Source organism: Nicotiana tabacum, chromosome 17 (assembly GCF_000715075.1).
Source record: "Nicotiana tabacum cultivar K326 chromosome 17, ASM71507v2, whole genome shotgun sequence".
Lineage (NCBI taxonomy): Eukaryota > Viridiplantae > Streptophyta > Magnoliopsida > Solanales > Solanaceae > Nicotiana > Nicotiana tabacum.
The window spans coordinates 89,524,237-89,545,314 of record NC_134096.1 but is presented as its reverse complement, the minus strand read 5'-3'; the positions used below and the strand labels follow the sequence as shown (position 1 = coordinate 89,545,314).

The 21,078-nt window shown below is 36.6% G+C and overlaps 3 protein-coding genes and 1 long non-coding RNA gene across 6 annotated transcripts; 1 reads left to right on the top strand and 3 right to left on the bottom strand.

The window, feature by feature from the left end:
* Window positions 1–205: 205 nt before the first annotated feature.
* On the bottom strand, window positions 206–7,024 carry LOC107781030 (sulfite oxidase-like). Its single transcript, NM_001325307.1, is given in 12 exon segments — window positions 206–322; window positions 566–781; window positions 975–1,022; window positions 2,444–2,545; window positions 2,624–2,734; window positions 3,866–3,961; window positions 4,065–4,183; window positions 5,944–6,025; window positions 6,378–6,414; window positions 6,524–6,586; window positions 6,682–6,797; window positions 6,950–7,024. Coding segments are annotated over 12 exon segments (1,182 nt in total).
* Window positions 7,025–8,657: 1,633 nt separating this feature from the next.
* Window positions 8,658–11,787, bottom strand: LOC142171584 (uncharacterized). Its single transcript, XR_012701321.1, has 3 exons — window positions 10,597–11,787; window positions 10,370–10,467; window positions 8,658–9,201 (listed from the first exon to the last, which is right to left on the bottom strand). It is a non-coding gene; the product is annotated as an uncharacterized LOC142171584 (long non-coding RNA).
* On the top strand, window positions 8,731–11,498 carry LOC107781031 (pentatricopeptide repeat-containing protein At5g56310). Its single transcript, XM_016601657.2, has 3 exons — window positions 8,731–10,560; window positions 10,678–10,922; window positions 11,011–11,498. The coding sequence occupies exon 1, from the start codon at window positions 8,742–8,744 to the stop codon at window positions 10,197–10,199; it is 1,458 nt and encodes a 485-aa protein (XP_016457143.1). The 5' UTR covers window positions 8,731–8,741; the 3' UTR covers window positions 10,200–10,560; window positions 10,678–10,922; window positions 11,011–11,498.
* Window positions 11,788–12,181: 394 nt separating the features above from the next.
* Window positions 12,182–15,836, bottom strand: LOC107781032 (B2 protein-like). Of its 3 annotated transcripts, none has more exons than XM_075234581.1 (6): window positions 15,703–15,836; window positions 14,283–14,851; window positions 13,441–13,541; window positions 12,828–12,911; window positions 12,630–12,740; window positions 12,182–12,530 (listed from the first exon to the last, which is right to left on the bottom strand). In XM_075234581.1, the coding sequence occupies exons 2-6, from the start codon at window positions 14,839–14,841 to the stop codon at window positions 12,483–12,485; spliced, it is 903 nt and encodes a 300-aa protein (XP_075090682.1). In that variant the 5' UTR covers window positions 14,842–14,851; window positions 15,703–15,836; the 3' UTR covers window positions 12,182–12,482. The 3 variants fall into 3 exon arrangements, with proteins under 3 accessions (XP_075090682.1, XP_075090681.1, XP_075090683.1); XM_075234580.1 differs by having other exon boundaries at window positions 14,283–14,871; window positions 15,703–15,832; XM_075234582.1 differs by lacking the exon at window positions 15,703–15,836 and adding an exon at window positions 15,563–15,677.
* Between the last annotated feature and the right edge of the window lie 5,242 nt (window positions 15,837–21,078).

The window sequence follows — 21,078 nt, the reverse complement described above, 5'->3', positions numbered from 1 at the left end:
GAAAATAAAGAAAGATACATACTGGGGAAAGAAACACAACCGCTTTTCAAGCTACAATCGCTTCCAGATTATTATTGTTATTTCCATTAGTATTTGAGACAACATCAAGAAAACATGCTATTTTCATTTTAAGCTAGGAAGATACAAACACAACCATTGCCTTTGATGCTGAATACTGTCATCCGCCCAACACATGAAACACATCCTAAAGATTTGCCTGGCCAACTCGGACTTGAACCCGATGCCATGAGGTGTTCAGGATTCCTCTCAGATTCCAGATAGAATCTATACTTTCAGGTTGGACATTTGCAGCTATATCCACCTATTAAGCATACAATATCAACTGAGAACAGGAGCAGGAAGCATAGTGAAGTCTTCAGCGTAAAATAACATGAGAGAGCAATTTCGTAATGTATTGCAGCAAATTATGGGCTTGATAGATGTAACATTATACTTTTTCTAAAGACACACATCACTCTAAAATTAGACTCATCAGAAAAGAGTTGAACCTTTTTATTCTTTGAATAGAAAAGCAGGAATTTTTTACAGAAAACTAGTTACTTACCGCTTTAGCAACTATCTCTGCACTCTGTGGAATATTTGCCTCTGCTTCAAAAAAGACCCATGCCCATTTGTCACTATTTGAGTCATCAGCAATATATGGAATATCGGTTCTCTGGTATCTGGTGGCTTCCACCCAAGTTTTACCACCATCAATAGACACGTCTACCCTTTCTATGCCACGCCCGCCTCCTGATACTGCGTACCCCTTGATGGTTATCTGAAAACAAATACTAGAAGCTAGAACAACCTAATGAAGTACTATGATTGCCTATATACAGCACTACAGAACAAAACTGCATAACTGGACCATGCAAACTCATCTACACGAGTATATGTAGAAATGCCCATAAAGGCATAAGATAAACGTCAAGATAAGCTTGAACATAAAGTTTACCCATATTACAACTGACCTTTCCATGCTTTACAACACTCACATCTTCCAGGGAACATATTGCGCACTGTAAACAGAAAAGGGTATTAAGTAACTGTCAGCAATTGACAAATTTTAAGAAGTCGTAAGCCATGTTGGCATACAGACAGATATAATTGCCAAATCAGGCCAGACCAATATCTCAGATCTGGAAATTAGACACCCTTAAAAGCAATGACAAGGGTTTCTAGTTTCTAGAACCGTCGTGTAAATAATTCTATTGGTAACACTATATCTCAGGGACGTCAATACTTATTACACAAGAAAAGAAAAGTTTTGACATAGTGCAATTACAACAACAACAAACCCAGTAGTTTCCCACAAGTGGGGTCTGGGGAGGGTAAGATGAACGCAGCCTTACCCCTACCCCTGGGAGGGAAGGGAGGTTGTTTCCGATAGACCCTCGGCTAGAGAACGACTGAAAAAGAAAAGGTAATTGCAACAAATAGGAATAACAACAAGATGAAATAAGATTGAATCCAAGAATACGGTCAAACTCTAGGTAGTAATAGCCATCTATGGATAAAAGATATCATACTAACACTAATGCTAGCGAACTGAGTAAGACAAAGAGAAACGCTCGACTACCTACGAACCTTCTACCCTAATCTTTGACCTCCACACCCTCCTGTCTAGGGCCATGTCCTCAGTCAGCTCCAGCTGCGCCATGTCCCGCCTAATAACCTCTTCCCAAGACTTCTTAGGCCTACCTCTACTCCTCCTGCTACCCACCGAGACTAACCGCTCGCACCTTCTAATCGGGGCTTCTATACTTCTCCTCTTAACATGCCCGAACCATCTCAACCTCGCCTCCCGCATCTTATCCTCCACAGGGGCCACTCCCACCTTTTGACATAGTGCAATTGCAAATTTGATAAGGAAATAAGTTGCAACACTAAAAAACCCAGTTGTAATATTCTATCAAACAAATTAGGAAAACATGCAGAAACTATATAAACCAGTTGTCATTTTCTATCAAGTGTCTCTCTCAAGTTCAAACACTGTATTCTCTCTCTCTCTCTGTGTGTGTGCGCGCATATATATAATTTGTTTGGACTAAGTATTCTTTGGACAAAATAAGAGTTAAATCTGAATAAAAAATTTCTATTTGAAGTTGAAGTTCCTTTTGCACCTAACTTCACTTCCAAATAAATTTGTAAAAATTGAGATTTGTGAGTGGAAGTTGAAGATTTGAGAAAATTCACTTGCAAAACATCTTCAAACCAGAACTAAAACTTATGGTCAAACTTCAACATGCCAATGCTGCTTCAGTATTTGCAAATGAAGTTATGGCCAAGCAGGTTTTAAGTGTCTCCAAGTTCAGAACCTGGGAATAATGAGTACTCTTGAAGTCTGAATCTACCTATATACAGGATAGGTAAGTTTATATCAAAAAACTAAAAGAACCCCATCGAAAACGTACCGATGGAGAGAAATTTAACCAATTACCTGAACAGGGAAGTCCATCTGCGGTCTCCTAGTAGACCAGTTGATGTTATCCCAGTTCACTGTTGGTGGAAACATCTTGTAGTCTTTTTGCATAAAGAAACCCTGTCCAACAGATATTGCTTAACAACTTTAAAAGAAAATGTTTCATCATTCTGAAGTTACTAATACACAAATAGCAACCTGGCATTCTTCAGCAATGATCTTGATGGAATCAAGCCACTTAACTGAACGGGCACCTATCACACCTGGGACAACCACACGCAGCGGATAGCCATGATCCCTATTAAGTGGCTTCATGCGTGAATCCAGTAAGGTTAGTATAGCATGTTGCAAGTTGAGCTATCAACTAGTCAGACTTTAAAAGGGAATTGCCAGGGCCAAAACAGACGTTTCCAAGGTGGCATTCGAAACGCTAGTGTTTTCATAAGCATATCGAGCGAAGAAACAGAAATTACAAGTAAATTTAGAGTAGCATGCTCAAAATTCCATTTTTATTAAGAAGGCTCAACATGCAATCAGAAGTATAAATATCTGCCAATCAAACATCCCCCACTTTCTTCCCACTGATTGCTCTCTGATGGACTGCTCAACCAAATAGATGACATTAATTTTAAATGGAAATGTATTCAGAAGGTCACCCCAGTTGAAGCATATAAAATGACACCTTAACAATAAACTCTCATGATACCATCCAACAAACTTGAAACACAGAATTAAGCAACAATGCTGTCTGATATTGAGAGCACTCATCACGAGGTTACAATTGATTGATGCACTGAAAGTGCCTATATACTAAAGTCGATCACTCAAAATTAACATAATGTTCATCCCTATAAGAAACCAGACAACCCACAAGGTTAGAGCTGAAGGACGAACCAATTGAATAGGTTGTTATATTGGATTCGTATGTGCTAAAGATTGTTATTATGTCAAGTCAAGACCCAAATAATAAGAAGAAATACTCAAACAGTTTCAAGTATAATTCTTTGGTTTGACTTTTAACGAATTGTATAGAAACTTATAAGCTGCACTGTTAATGTTTGACAAGGGAAATATGGGCCCACAGGAAAGTTCTCTTTTTAAGTATACAATAGGAAATTCTACTGAGAACAGTCTATGTGGTCTCCTAAAACTTTTTACAACAGTTAAATCATTTTTAGAAAAGTGGATATTATGCTGACACAGGCAGAAAAAGGTATACATCAATTTGAAGAACAGGTACCGCTAGTTGAATCATTTTGAGATGTAAATTTTTTACAACATAGGTGGAGCTGAATAAGGACAATAGGTCAAATTAATGTAAGACTGAAGCTACACACAACATTGAATCTATTGCATACCATCTTACAAAACAATAAAAGATGAAACTGAGAAAACAAACATATTTAATAATAATTTAAGAAAAAACGCGACTTGTATTACCTCGCCATTCATCTCATAAGCGAGTAGAACATCAGCTTCAGGGTTTGTAGCCTGACTCAATGGTATTGATGCCTTGTAAGGACCTCCCTTTTCCTCCTAGAAACATAAATATGTTGTTGAGCCAGGAAAATTTTACAGCTAAGTATATGTTTCTAGTAAAGAAAGGTAAAAGAAAAAAATAAGGGAAAAAAGAAACAACCTTACACTTGTCAATGCTCACAAATTCAACATGTTTTCCTCCAGATTGTGTGATACTTGTCAAATAAGGTATTCCAACTAATTTTAGAACATCTGCCAATTTCGCTCCACCCCAAACAGCTGAAATGCACAACAATGTAATTAGTTAAATGTAAATCTATTTTGTTTTATAAAAATTGAAGCATCAAGAGCATTTTAAGTAAACATGTTTTTTTGTCCCAAAAAAAATAAAAGGAAACCATCCTAATGCACATCACCTGGAAAAGTGGTTTCTGGTGGAGGGAACGATGCATCAATATAACGTAAAATTCATAACAACTTCGAAGTTTAATTAATTCTTTACCATATGCACAAGACTATGAATTAGATTAGAATAAAACATAAATTCATATACTCCTTTCACTCAATCATTACAAGTTCCACAACCTATAACTCCATCTATTCCAGTTTATGCGACTAGGTATAGAGCTTAAGATGTTAATTTGACTCTTTTATAATATAAGTAGTGGAAAAAATATTGAAATAATAGCAGAAAAGTTTTGATACAGAAAATATCGCATTTTCTATATGATTTTTGAGGTCTTGAAAACTGTGAATATCATATCAAAGAAAACTATAAGTTGGAAAGTCACACATTACCATAGTAAAGTGAATAGAGATACTCTAGTACAATTTTTGGTTCCTGTGTTAAATATTTTTCAAATTTAAAGTCCCAAGTCTCACATATTTTCTTAATAATAGGTCCCTAAGCCTCTCAGAGGAATGCAGAAACTAGAATATCTATTAAGCCCTCTTGGCTAAGTCATCCAATTTTATTTACATCTGGTGCACATGACCACTTAACTGTACGTAACAAAAAGAAGTCTTTTTCTTTGCGAATTGGAACTTATCATCCCACTAGACATACTTCATTGAAGTAATGTAAGGACCATTTCGCGATAGGTAACCAACTGGATCATGAACTTAGTTCCTTTTTTGAGAAAGCAATCATGAACTTAGTTCTAATTGATATTATATAAGCTCGTTGGAATCTCTCAAGTGCTAATAAAACACAAACCCATCATCTGTTATACACGTGTCGAGGCGCAGGACTTGATTAAGTTCCTCGAATGAATTCTTTTAGAATACCAAAATAATGACTAGAAATTGATTCCATTGGTCAGAGACATTCCATGTAGTAAAGTAATACTCACATCAGACACTGAATCCTCCAAGGAGAGCTAAACGAAATAAGTGAGTAACAAAGAAAAAAATAGAAAGGCAATTAAATTATGCAGCATCTTGAAATCAGCAGCGAGACATGTAAATGTATAGGAAGTGGAACCTCTCATAAGTTGAAGAAAAAGGAACAACCCATACGAAGCAGTTAAAGCAATCGCATTTTACCAAGTCTTGTATTACAACAAGTTAAAGTAATATGGGGGAGCTACAAAGGGGGATTGATGGTGATCTCCTTTAAACTACTTGATGTCTATGGTAGTGTAGCAAGTCTACCAAGAAAAAATCCTTTAACTCTATCGACTTCAATGAAATTGCATTAACAGAGATTACCTTTAAAATTGTATTTGGCTACTTAGGGAAGAGTGTGCATACATGATCACATGTAGATAATGAAAAGAAGTGGAAACTTACCCACACAGAAATCTTGAACTATGTCTACCTATTTGCAAATTCTCCATCCAATCTATTTTATTTCCCAAGTTTTCTATGATGGATGCAATGCAGGTTTAACCAATAGACATCAAAATATGCTTGGATGACCCTAGATGAAAGGTTTCATTTAATTTTCACAAGAGGCCAAAACAAAAAAGGAATATACTTCTTGATAGGCAAAGAGTAGAGAAATCAGATAACTCGGCAAGAAATCTGAATCAACTTACCATTTCCTATAGCAGAAATGTCCCAACCAACTCCTCTCACTGTTCGACTCTTGCTCATAGCAGTTCTTCTGTTACCAGCACACTAGAGAAGAATTAAACAAATTAGTTTTGCAAAAAAACTGAATGATCTACAGTAGTGCATATTTCTCTCATGAGAATGTTATAAGATATGGCTAGAAAAATTCTTTTTCGTTTTTCTCATTTCCCATTGCCGCGAACACAATGACCTCAGAAGCTGATCCTGGATTTGAACAGTATGTGTTTGAATTTTGGATTCTACTACAATTCATTTGATTTAATGGGTTCAAAATCACTTTTTTTTGTATATATTTAGTGAATTTTTGAACACATAGACGAGGTGGTCCAAGCCAAAGCTACTAAGTTTGGATGAACACATACCTGTATGACCTAGAGCCGGAGAATTTGGAATTTACCTGTAAAGTGGCAGTAACAGTATACTTCGGAAGCTTCCTGTTATTTATATTTATACACAAAAAATAAGTCAATTATTTCCGTCAGTAGCTTGAAAATTGAAGTATCGATATAAGGGAGTATGCACAGTAGAGTCTAGTATGCTCACCAAATATCCTTCATAAATAGTTCATTGGAATTTTCAATAAGACCACACACAGATACAGAATACCTGCAAACAGGCTCAGCACTATAAGCAAGAAAACTCTAAAATATAACAAACCATGAAAGGATTTTACAAAAATTACGCCAAGGCATAAATGAAACCTCTCTATGTCATCGACTACTGGTATGGGTCCGTGGTTTCTCTTGTAAAAGAAATCAACAGGAGTGATATAAGATGATATCAAATCAGAACGAGTTGGCTCAGCATTAAATGGTTCCTACACCCCAAAAGAAAATTGACAATTCCCGTAATAATTTGATCAGCAGATAGTCTTCTAAACCAATAAGCAGAAAATCGCAATAGAAAATCCGAAATAACGATGATAAGAACAACTAATTCATAAGCACTAAGAATGTATATAAGAGTAACCTTGGCATTAATTTTGAGGCAAGGATGGCGAGGGGGTTCTCGAGAATAATCGGAAGGTCCAATAATCCCAGGCATTTTTCTCACTTCTCAGCTTCTTCTTCTCCCGCCGGCTTCTCTGCTATGCTAAGGGGTGTGTTGTGTGCAGAGAGATGAATGAATAAAAAAGGGATCTTTTGAGGTGAATTCCTAAGTCAGGAATTTTGCAGCTAGAAAGAAAAGTTTTTCTGAAAGGGTCCCACGTTATTGGAAATCTAACGGTGATTAAGGGCGGTGTGAAATCTGATGTGTCAGAACATTGTAAGGTCTGAGGTCGCCTCGATAGCCACGGTGGATTAGTTGGAAATTGGAACAAGTGTGGCACTTGGAGAAAAGTTTTATTCTGTGAGATCTTTTTTATTATTATTTTACAATTATATGGTATCAGAATTTTATGGACCAAATGTGTAAGATATGAGTACTGAAATGTGTGAGATAAAAAGAAACAATTAATGTCAATTGTGTGAAACACTACGCTTTCGCATGTTGTCTATTCATCATACCATGTCCCCAGCCCATTGTTTTTGTTAATTTTTGTGTTGAAGCCGATTAAGGCACCTTTGTCCATTAAAAAAATTATTTGTCCACGAAATTTTACAAGCTTTTGAAAAGAAAAAAAAATAAGTTTTTCAAAAATTAAAAAGTGATTTTGACCACTTTTTCAGAAAAAAATTTACTCACAAAATTATAATATTTTTTCAGGTGAAATGCATGTCCAAATATACTTTTTAAATTTTAAATATCATTTTTCTACTTAACTTCAAATATTAATTTTTTTCAAAAAAATACAATTTTTATGTAGAAACGCCTACTAAAGTCTCACTTTCAAACACAAAATCTTTACTTAAAAGATGAGAAAGTAGTCACCAATTCAACACAAGTCCTAATGGTCCATTGTTTTCCTTAATGCTTTCCCTTTTCCCTTTCTTCTTTTAAGTCCGATATATTTTAATTCCAATTAAAAGGGAAGATTTAGGATGATTTGAGGCAACTATCGTCTACGAAAGTTTTGTAAACATAGTCCTAGCGCTGCACAATAGAAAAAATGGAAAAATTATGCCTGGTTAATTGCACAAATATTGTTGGGCAATCACAATTTGGTATTATTTCAATTTTATTTATTTTATTAAATTATTCATATATTTCCTGGATGGACAAATTTTGCACATTTGTTCAATTGTTCACAAATTCAATCGGTTGGCAAACACTATCCGGTACTATTTTCATTCTATTTATCTTCTTGTTAAATTGTTCACAAGTTTTGATGGATGGACAATCTGTTTTTTTTTAAAATATCTCCCAAATTAGGAGTATCTATAATGTTTTCATACTTTACTCCAGCGTGACTCGAACTCAGGACCTAACGGTCGTGGGTGGAGGTGCTTTTACTAACTGAGCAAGCCTCACTTACCTACTATATTGTGCAATTGTTCACGAGCCTTGATCGGTAGCCAAAATTTCATATTATTCATTCTACCTATCTCGTTAAATTGTTCAGAAATATTGTCACAGACGAATAAATCTTATAGCTATTGTCAATTGTTCAAATTTAGCAAAGGCATACAATGACGTGGAATCAGGATTTCAAACTTATAGGTTTAAATTTTTTTAATACTTTTAAGTTACTGTATTTTAAATGTATATTTAACGATTTTTTAAGACAAATATATAATTCGAAACAAAGCTAATCACTCTTCCATCCCCATAAATACTAGTGTCCCACCATGAAGACTCGGTACTATATGTAACTGTATGTATGACAAGGAGGATGTTCTCAATAATGGTCCCGCCAAAATGGAACCTCTTCAAGTTCAGGCGACTCCATAGCAGGCACCTCTGTACTATCACCGTTGGTCCTTATTCTCCTCCACGCTTGTCTCTTCTAGCCGACCAATGCACTTCAATGTACCAACTCAAGCAAATCCATGCCCAAATGATCATCACTGCCCGTATCCACGACAATTATGCTGCCAGCCGCTTACTAACCTTCTGTGCTCTTTCGGAATCCGGTAACCTTTCTTATGCCTTAAAACTTTTTGATAGTATCAATGAACCCAATTCATTCATGTGGAACACTCTCATTAGAGCTCAAGCTGGTAGCTCAACTCCCCAACAAGCCTTGCTCCGTTATGTAAAAATGCGAAGGCTTTGCGTCAGTCCCGGCAAACATACATTCCCTTTTGTACTCAAGGCTTGTTCTAACTTGATGTGTATTTCTGTTAGTAAACAAGTGCATTGCCATGTCATTAAATTCGGGTTGGATTTAGATTTGCATGTTGTTAATGGTTTGACCAGAGTATATTCTGTTTGTCGTGTATTAAAGGATGCACGGAGAGTGTTCGATGAAATTACTGAGCGAAATTTGAGTATTTGGACGACGATGATTTGTGGGTTTGCTCAGAATGATAGGTATAGTGACGCTATTCAGTTGTTTGAGCGTATGCTTGCAGATGGAATCGAGCCCAATGGAGCTACCTTGGCTTCTGTTTTGTCAGCTTGTGCTCAGTCGGATAGTTTGCAATTAGGAGAACAGATTCACGTATATATGGAAGAAAAAGGGATAGAATTAGGAGTGATTCTTGGCACGGCGTTAGTGAACATGTATGCAAAGAATGGTGCCATAGTAGAAGCAAAGAAGTGTTTCAGTGCTATGCGAGAAAGGAATATTGCAACTTGGAATGCAATGATTTGTGGTTTAGCTGCTCATGGGCATGCGAAAGAAGCAATTAACTTCTTTAAGAAGCTAGAACAAGAAAAAGTAAAGCCAAATGATATTACACTAGTTGGGGTTCTGTCAGCATGCTGCCATGCCGGATTGTTTGACTATGGTGAAGGAATATTTCACTCCATGAAAGAGTTGTATGGTATAGAGCCCAAGATTGAGCATTATGGATGTGTGGTTGACATCCTTGGGCGTAATGGGAAACTGCTAGAAGCTGAGCTGCTCATAAGAGGAATGGTTTTGAAGGCTGACGTGGTTATCTGGGGATCCTTATTACATGCATGTCAGAGCCATGGAAACATAGATATTGCAGAACGAGTTGTGAAAGAAATTCTGCTTTTGAATCCAAATAGTCATGGTGTTTATGTTGTTTTATCTAATATGTATGCAGAGGCTGGAAGATGGGAGGATGTGGTAAAACTAAGGAAGCAGATGAAAGAGGGAAGCTTAAAGAAAACACCGGGTTGGAGCCTTGTAAATGGTGCTACATAAGTTTGTTCATCATTTATAGAATATTTTGAAGGAGATCGTAGTTTCGGATTTCACGGCAATTGCCATTCGGACCTGTATGTATCACATCTGTGTGTAATACGACCATCAGATAAGTTCCTTTAGGTGGACTGGAGTTTTTGGATTAAAGTGAATATCAAAACAAGTCTTACCTGAAGCATGAACCTTCTTGCGTCCTTATTCAATCTTTGTTGAATGGGCTTCCTGTAACCAGAATGACATGGCAACATTAGCACTTTCTTTGACATTCCTCAGGCAGTATTACCTCTCTCAGGAAAACTTTTTAGGCTCCAACGGCTCCGTCCAAAATTCTGGAGGAGGATTCACATTAATAATGTTGAAGGTATTCACTTAGATTGGAAATAGAGCTATTCTTTACTTTTCAATATCTTTTTATCAATGTGCTGCAGGGAGAGTGAGGATACTACTTCATAGTCGTTTCTGCTTTTCTTCACTTCAGATGACAATATCCTATGACGGATAAGAGCTACTTGAGTAGAAGACATATACAAGCAAGTCTCAGAAAGAGGATATTTTGAAGACCAAGGGATAATCCACAGCAGCTTTAATTTCTCTTGATTGTAAAGAGAACCATACCTGGGGGCGCTCCAGCTTTCTGCTGCTGGATACGAGCATTATTGCAGGGACAAACAAGCAATGCTGCCGGTTCAAGAAATTACGATGAAAAAATACTTATTTTAAGTGGTACCGCAAACATAAAACTGCTTACTTTTTCTCAGTTCCCTGGCTCTTCAGATTGCTCCTGATAATGGTATTACTCTTTGAAACATAGGTATAATGAGAATCCGGGAAATCCGTAGATATTCTAGATAGTACAATTCAGACCTGGGATTGTAATCGAGGAACTTTTCCCAAAGGGCAAAGGCACACCTGATATCATTGCTGGGAGCCACAAATGTGTGAAAGAAAAATCTGATTAGGAGGGTTCTGTTGCATTAATCTGCTTAACTTAGCATGTCGCAGCAATGGAACCAGGATGGCAAATTGTCATCGAATGACAGTGGAAAGTCAGGATGTCCCACAACATTTAGCTTCCAAAGCCAGACAATAAAGGTGCTGTCTTTCTTCCTCATCAGATATTGATGTTGCTTTAGCACTTCTGATGGAATAATACGACGTACTGTTCTATTTTTTCTACGCCTTGTAACCTTCATGCATTTACATCTTGCTGTCTAGCTCCATGCATGAAATGATACTTTGGCTCAACCAATTGGACATACTGTACTCCATTTCAATCAAGAACCTTTGCTGTCTGCTCCACTTCTGTTCCCATTCTGACAGTCGGTATTCCAGTCAGATGTTTTGGTTGAGTACTACTAACATCTTATTAATGCCGCAAGAATTCGCATCCGACAGAAGTTTATACTATCAATTTTAAACTGGAGAACATTTGATTCAGCGAGGAAATATTACCCTGTAAAGTTGGTCAGTGTTTGGTATTTCTACTTGTTACTGCTGTTTACAAGGAACACCAAATTGCAAGTTGTGCAGTCTGTCCAAACCAAACACTTAAAAGTAAAGTTTTAACACAATTATTTTGGTACATGTATCTAGATTGTTAGTCGGACGTACTATATGTTAGCATTTCTTTAACATGACAGCGATATTTGTGGGGACAGTTAACGGTCCCACAACTGCTTTTCATACTCCATATGAGCGGCGGAAGGACCATTCACAGTCCCAGCCAAACAACTGCTTTTCATACTCCATATGAGCAGCGGAAGGACCATTAACAGTCCCTGCCAACATTGGGTACGGCACGTTAATCTATCACTGTTCCCTAATGAGCCAAAGATAGCCACATAGTTTCTGCAGAAACTTGTCACTGGATACAATTTCACCACCAACCCAATATTCTCATGACAACCCGCACCAAATTCCTGGTGGATAAACACTAGCATCGCCAGAAAGGAAATAAATTTTAAGAATTCAAGTGGAACAAATTGGATGAAGCAGAGCTCAACTATAGATAAAGAAACACATTCTATCTTGACGTGTTACGTAATCTTCTTACTCGTCTCAAGTTTACAGTAAGATTACATGGCTAAATTTGTGAAGCTAATCTGCGAACATCTTCAGAGATAAGCATTAAACTTATTTGGCTTACACAAGCTAATCCTAAATTTAGAACCGCTTAACCAGACTTGCCCCAAAAGCTTGCGCTCCAGAGAATCTACAGGCAGCACACTGCTGACATGCACCACAAACCTATAACATACACAGCCTACAATTCCTTTATGCTTATTAGTACAGGACACCAGCTTTTTCACAGAGATCTAGCAAGTCCAAAGTCTGCAAAAAACGGTAAGGTTTTAGGGGATAAAAATCTGTAGCCCCCCCCCCCCAATAACAGGTGAATGGCACTTATACGTGAACAGAATCTCATCTTACCTCAGGCACAGAGAGCTCCAGGCGGAACTTGGGGCCATCATAATGATGTAAAACTGGTCTAAAAGCATCTTCCTCCAAAGGCTTACAGACTTCCCGGACACGGATCCTTACCTAAGCGTTAAGTACATGAAACTAAATAATCAATACAGATTTCTTCAAAAGCCTCAATAAAAAGTGAGCTGTAATTCATAACCTTACCTGAGCAGGGAACCTTGACTCCCCTTTGCACTTTTTATCCTCCCAGGCAGTTGGATCAATGTTGGAACCTCCAAAACTCGATGCCTGACCAGATAATTTTAAAGAAAAAATCATGGCGCATGTTGGAGAGACTCCATTGAATTGAATCCAACTTTTCTATAACAACTATGCTTATTGCATAAAACACAATTGGAGAAGTAACAAGATAGGCCTTCTACTGAAGCTATTCTAAAAGGCTCTAGTGCTCATATTTAACAAGATACAGTAATCAGAACTCATTTCTTGACTAGAATTAAGAGGCCAGCAAGTTAATGCTCAGGGCAAAAGCAGCAAAACCATAAGGTTCCCCATGAAGTATAGAGCACATCAAAGCCTCAGACCTAACCCTAGGTGAGAAAATTTTCTAACCACAAAATTAAGAAAAAATGATAAGAGAAGAAACGGATATTCTTTGTATGACTAAAAATCTTATGCTTCACACTGCACGACATGCAGCTTCCAACATGAGATTTGATGTTAATTACTCTTTAGTTACAGAAATATAAAACAGTTGATATTATCACGGTTTTGAGCTCACACCAGTATAACCAAAAGCTAAGTTACTGCAACTAACCTCGAAGATACCATGCAACTGGTGAGTAGTGTAGTTATATAGGAACAAAGGTAACCCTGGAGTTATAGCCCTGACAGAATCTCTGTATCTAGGAGGTAGGCCTGCAAAGAAGTGATTGGAGTTTAGAGGTGATAGCAATTCGAAGAAATTTTCTAGCCATCATCTACTTATCAATAATTTCAACTTTTGTTGGTACTTTGCTATGTTGTGATTGGAGTTGAGGATAGGTGAAAGATTTCTGAAAAACATAACTGATTTCTACTTTGTTTACAGTTAGCTCTGCTGGTACAAATTTAGTGGAACAAGCTAAAATGTTCTATCAAATTAGGGTATGAAAATACTTCTGCCAGCCCTGGAAACTAAAAAGTCACATAAAGTTACATGCACAGAGGCTGAAAATCAAACAAAGAATAGTCTACTAGGAAGATGGAGTAACAAAGTTGGAATTCATTTTCTTCAATTGTTGGCTAGTTGCTCTTCAGCTTCTAGCATAAAAAAAAGGGCAGCCCGGTGCACTAAAGCTCCCGCTATGTACGGGGTCCGGGGAAGGGCCGGACCACAAGGATCTATTGTACGCAGCCTTACCCTGCATTTCTGCAAGAGACTGTTTCCACAGCTTGAACCCGTGACCTCCTGGTCATGGCAGCAACTTTACCAGTTACGCCAAGGCTCCCCCCTTCTGGCATAAAATATAGAGTAAAATCACTGGTTGTTAAATAAGCACGTTCACCATGTAGTTTGTTCCACTAGTAACAAGAAATAAGATCCCTGGCTATCCAATACCAAACACAACAGTCCACTTGGGTAGAAGATGTCTAACATGATAGGGAAAAGGTAATTACCGAACAGCAGGCGCTTTAAGTCTTCCTGCATAGTATCATTGTTACAAACAAATATATATCCACCAAGAACCTCATTCTTCGGCAGTGTCTCAGCAGAAGGCAGAGTCTTAAACCTTTTGTCAACAGAGTTATTCCCATTGGCGCTTTCGATGCTGTTATTGTTATTCTTGCCAGGTTCCTTGGTGTAGTTGCTAACATTGAACTTGCTTAAAGACGTATTTCCCAAACTGTTAAAATTGGGCTTAAGATAAACTGGATTCATATTGTAAATGTCATCCGCAACGCGATTCTTGCTCATATTTTCAGTCATCTTGTTATCCAAATTTAACATGTTGAAGTTAAGGCTTTCCCACTTGTTATCTTCCTGAAAAACATAACTACCCCTGGGCCTAATTTCAGCCGAGCTCTTTGAAAGGTCAAGGTTATTCCTTCGTTCACCCTTGTACTTCATCTGCTCAGACAATTTTAGAGCAGCTGTTGACCATTTATGATCCTCTATGACTTTTGATTGCCCTCGAAGCTCATCACCAAATTGCCAGTAGCTGTGCATATTCTCCATATTGCAGTATCTGATTATAGAAGTATATGCCTTGAGAATTGCCGGAAAATGCATTTTTTAAAGAAGCAAAAATCAGGTCCAATGTACTCATAATAAGTGAGTCAACCACATCAACTCATACTATATGAACGCATGGTAAAAAGAAGAGACAAAACAAATACTAACTGTCTAAATCAACAAGTAACAATATTTGAACTTGATAGAGATCATCTAATAGCCTCAAGAATATCAATGTCAAGGCAATTGCAGCCCAAATTATTTAACAATAGTAAATCACCTAACTCTGTGGAAAAAGGAAAAGTACAGAAGAATATGGTTTGCTGGAATAAACAAAGAACTTGGAAAAAGTACAAGTATGCAGTGTTAAGAATCTATGCACTAAAAGAGAAAATTTTATGGCTTAATTATATAAATAGCAATTAGCAGCATTTTTATAAAACACAACAGCCAGTTTTAATCTAATAAAGTTGTACATGAATAACTCCTCCAGCAAAGAAGACTTCATTCCACAAAATTACCAATAAAGTTACTAATTTAACAAGGTAAAAGAGATCATAGAAACAAAATGAATATAAACATGCAAAAGAACTTTAAAGACAATAAGTTGACTAAGATATTTAAAATATTAAACTATCTTGATCCAATGAATCGAATATCAGAAAATCAAATTGGAAACACGTACTGAAATGCAGCAAAATATAAGTCCGAAATTAAAGCTTACTACAAAAAGTCGAGGGCTAAAGCCTAAACAAGCAGATCATAGAAACCCTATATTTTTGGGATTCAAAGCTAAATATATAGAACAGCAGAAAGAGTGAGAGTGAAAAAACAAATTTAAAAGTAAATAAATAAATAATCTACCTTTATCGCTTCGGCAGCGAAGACCAGGAAGATGCGACGGGGGTGAAGGTAGTACAGATTTTTGGATATTTATACCTCCAATTTCAGCTGAGATGCCCTCACTTTTTCACCTAATTACGTTACTACCATGATATTTTCAAAATAGTATGGAGCTCTATATAAAAGTGTGACCGGGATGTCCGTTTCAATTTAGCACGCGCGACATGCGGTGAAATTTAGTGTTGTCGGTCGAGAGACCCCGAGTTGGACTAGAAAAGGAATTTGATCTCTTTAAGTAGGCGTTTGGATATAAAAAATTCTGATTTTTTTAAAGGTATTTATTAGAGTTAAGTTGAAAAAAAATTAAAATTTAAAATTATGTTTAGATATGTATTTTACGTGAAACTGTTTTTCAATTCCGTGAGGAAATGAAATTTTACATGATTTGAAAATTCATCTTCAAAAAGAATTAAAAATTCAGTCCAATGTATAACCAAATAAATTTTTAAAAAATAATAAATAAATAAATTTTGTATGGGAAAACGGGTTATGGGGGCGATTTGATTTGTCACTCGGCATCGAAATTTATTTTTGGATCGAATTAACTTGAAATCGATTTGGGTAATACTCATCAAAAAAGAAAACGCTTGCTATAAAAAAAAAATTCAATCATGGCTTGAATTCAACGTTTTTGGTTAAAAATAAGATACTACATCTATCACACTATAATTTTTAATGATCATTTTGAAACTTTGATTTACATTTTTTGTTTATGTAAGTATCAAGATCTAAATTTATAGATTTGCCTTTGAATTTGTAATGGGAGAATGAACTTTCTTTTTGCTGTGACTTAGACTAGTTCTATATTTCTATTTACTTTTTTAAATGGTAGTGGCCTAAATTGGATAAAGAATGATTCCGACAACTTCAGTTTGGAGAGCTTTTTTTCTCAAGAACTCTGCAATATTCGGACCACATTCATTGTTTCTCGTGTTGGGTACCTATCTATAATAAATCCAAATTGTTTATGAGCATACTAATGGAGTTTTAGTTGTGATGTTTCCTTAGTTGTAGACCATGATATTTTGAATTTGAATTACACCATCTGCAATCATTGTTGTAGATTCTATTTTTTTTTTAGGGTAATAAGTTTCTGCTTTACACATATATCTCTCGCTCTCTTGCTAGTTATTAAAAAATAAAATAAAAATATTTTCTTCCTTCAACTTTATATTAAAAATAAAACTTTTTATCAAACTCTAAATAATAAACATATTTCAAGTCATTTCTCAAAATATGCCGCTAAATCAAGTAAGAATTTTAGAAATTGAGACAACACCACTTTACTCTTCCGATTGTCAAGTTGTTCTTCTACGTCAATTTTTTCTCGATATTTTTTATGTATGATTTTTTTTGTTGTTGTCTTTGTGAAAGAAAGCAAATTGAAATTCATAATCTTTTTGTATCGCATAATTGCGTGTTTGTGTATCTACCGTCTCTGTACATACATGTTTTGAGTGAATAAACATTCGAGTTAGATTTCGAAGTAAAACTCTTTAATTTATCATAGTAGACTTCAAATACTAATGGTGATTATAATTTTATGCCACATTGACTACAATATTTAATCGGTGGACGGTATTTATGAACTGGTAAAGTTAGTGTTTGATTTTAGGATAGCGAACAACGCTACTCCTTTCTATTTGAGCTTAAACACTTAGTAATTATGATTATATATTCCAAGCTAATTTCCCCAGTTGTACATCAGAGCTTGGTCTTTTAACTCCAGTTGTGCAATCAAGATAACAGAAAAACCAGAATATTCACGAGTAAAAAGAAAAATAATATTTTAGTAAAATTATAAATATAATAATTGAAAATACACCAATTGTAGAGTCGCGAATTAGACCCACACAAAAAAAAACCTTCCATGTGATAAACTAATAAATATCAGTTGTGTTATTAAAGAAGTTAGAACACCAATTCGAGCAAATTTAAATTACAAAAAAAAAAAATCGAAATTACTAAAAAAATAAGGAATCCATGGTTCGTGACTGAAACTTGACCTTTTGAGCACACAACTTATCATAGAATATCTTCTAAGTCGGTATATCATAGCAATAGTGACGTTATCCTAGAAGAACCTTTAAACAAAATTGTGTATATATGAATAATAATATCTATTTTACCAATGAGATAGAAGTTCGCGATGAAAATAAAGAAACTCTAGCAACCTATTCTCCTGTATGTTTGCCCGTAAAACGGTACAGTTGAATTTGTTCGCGGTTTCTAGACAGATGAATCAATTTGATCCCAAAGATAATGAATTAATCGATTTAGCTGTAAGATACTTAGCTCAAAATGTAGATGAAATGATAGATTCGAAGAGCCCGGGAACAAAGTTTTCCGGACACAATGATAATAAGATTAACAAGGGAAAAAAAGAGAAAAAAAGGTATCAGATTGCTGTATAGAATTTAGTCAATGTATTCCATAAAAACTGTATCTTACAATGATAGTTGAGCCTATTATTTATAGCTCAGTGGGCGTAATGGTCGGGCCCACCACTAATGATAATTATTAGAGTGTGATAATGAAAACCTAATGGTAAACATAAATGCTCATATTTCTTTAATGAGTTGTTACTCTTTAATGCTATGAAATATTCTTCATTAAATGTCATCAGACGCAGCATACTTAATGCCCTTATGAACTTGCCTTTCTCGGTGACACACGAGGTAGTTGTACCTGATTTTTTATCCTCCCGATTTTGATTCCACGTATCCCTTTCTTAAGTGGCCACGTAGCATAACGTATTTTACCCAATACAGATAGTCCCCCTACTTTCTGGTGACATAACTTTGTGTTACCGAAAAGTTGGTGAGAATCCTCTTTTAGCGGAAATTACTATAATTCCTTTTCTAGGTTACTTACGGTTGATTAGACGCATGTCTCCCCGCATTTAATGCCTATAACAGGCGTCCTCCTATGATTTAGCACGCCTTCTGTCGGTTATCGAGGTAATTAGAGTCAAGTATTTTAGTCGCCCAAAAATTTACCTATACGTATCAACTCCCTTTTTCCTTTTGGTCTTTCCAGTTGCTTGAACTTCCAACTTGCATTCTTGCTCTTCATCTCTTCTCTAATTTTTTCCAAACACAGAATTTCTTCTTCCCCTCTTCTAATGGATTCTTCATCTAAACGTTCTGGTTCTTCGAAAAATAAGAACAAAAATGAAGATTCTGCTCCTCCAACAGTAAGTTCCATAATTCCCAAAAGACTTAGTATTTCGAGGAGAAATTTCCTTCTGATAAACCCCGTTCATGGGCGGTTAGCAGGTACCCATCTTTCATCTGTCCTTACAGTATCCCTACTGTGAAGAAAGATTGTCGCTGCCCAAATTTGGACATCAATGCTCCCGATCTATCGGAGCGAGTGACCCTTCCCAGAGAGGGTTTCACATATTTTTATACGTACCCTTTTACCTTGGGTACGTTTTCTTTGATTGGTGTCACGACCCAAAATCTCACTAGTCGTGATGGCACCTAACCCAACCCGATAGGTAAGCCAATTAACAACTATCCAATTCCAATGATATTTAATAAGACAGTTAAGTAAAAAAATTATATGAATCTTATACATTCTCAAGGATTGGTAATACAAATCATGAGCTTCTAAGAATAGAGTTTACAAAGCTGAAATGAAGTAAATACATTATCTGTTTGAAAAGTACATAAACAGAGTTTTATAGATCTAAGGCTACCATGAACAAGAGGCAGCTACAACCGGGACGCAGGTACATCTTCAGTACTGGCTCCCGTCGATCGCAGCAACGTCAGCAGTCAATATGTGCACGCAAGGTGCATAAGTGTAGTATGAGTACAACCGACCACATGTACTCAATAAGTAACAAACCTAACCTAAGGTTGAAAGTAGTGACGAGCTAACACAAAAGTCGGGTCCAACGCCAATATTTCACAACAGTTCATAACAACATAGTACAAGTAACAAAAGAGGTATCTCAGAAATAAAATGCTCAGTTCATTCACAGTTCCAAAAAAAATAGACATTTCTTTTCAAGTATCTCAGTGAAAACCCATATCTTTTACCGAAAAAGCCAAAATACGAGTAAGTTTGAAAATTGTGATTTTTCCCAAAAATCCTTTCAATAATGATTAAGATGTCTCATTTTATTTCCAAATATCTAGTGTAAAACAAATGCATCACTATGCACATATGTCAACATATGTGAGAAGTCATAAACGACGTGATACTATACAACATGAGGAAAAATGCATCTCTATGCATGTATGTCAAGTGTGCATGCTAAATGCGATGCAAATCAGTGATAAAGATCATATGCATACTCTCAGAGTACCAATTCACTCAGTCCTCCCAGTCATTCACGCACTCGGCACTCGCACTCAGTAGGTACCTGCGCTCACTGGGGGTGTGCAGACTCCGGAGGGGCTCCTACAGCCAAGCGCTATAATCCGTACGGACAACTCACGTTCAATAATATCAATATCCGAAATAGCACGGACAACTCACGTGCTATGGTAAGTCAATCTGACCCGCTGCGGCATGCAGCCCGTTCCCATAATCGTCCTCACAATCAGGCCCTCGGCCTCACTCAGTCATCAATCTCTCCAGTCTCTCGGGCTCACGATGTCATGATACTAGCCCGACAACAATGATATTATGCATCAATAAATAACAACGGAGACTGAGATATGATATGCATGTAAATGCGTATGCTTGAGTATGTAATGCAATAAAAGCAGATTACTCAACAACAGAAATAACCTCAGTGGGTCCCAACAGGATAAACATATAGCCTAGACATGGTTTCTAACATAATCACAGCTCGATAACTCTAGTACGTAGAGATTTCATGATTTCAGACAAGTTCAGTTAACTACACAGTACCACATAAATAATGGAAATCACAGTTCACACGGTGCACGCTTACACGCCCGTCACCTAGCATGTGCGTCACCTCAAAAGCAAACACATAACACGTATATTAAGGGTTCATACTCTCAGCTCCAAGATTAGAAGAGTTACTTACCTCGAACATGCCAATACCTATGCCGAGCAAGCCAAGCGATGCTCCAAAGATGCCATTCCGCGCGTTCTGACTTCCGAACGGCTCGAAACTAACCAAAAATAATTCAAATACATCAAACAATGCTAAGGAACCAACCCCGATTGAAAAAGATCAAATCTTGAATCAAAGATCCAAAATTTGCGAAAAGCCCAACCCGGGGCCGTACCTCGGAACCCGACAAAATTTACAAAATCTAATAATCCATTCAATTACGAGTCCAACCATACTAGTTTCACTCAAATCCTACTCAAATTCGATGTTCAAAACTCAAAAATTCATATTATGAA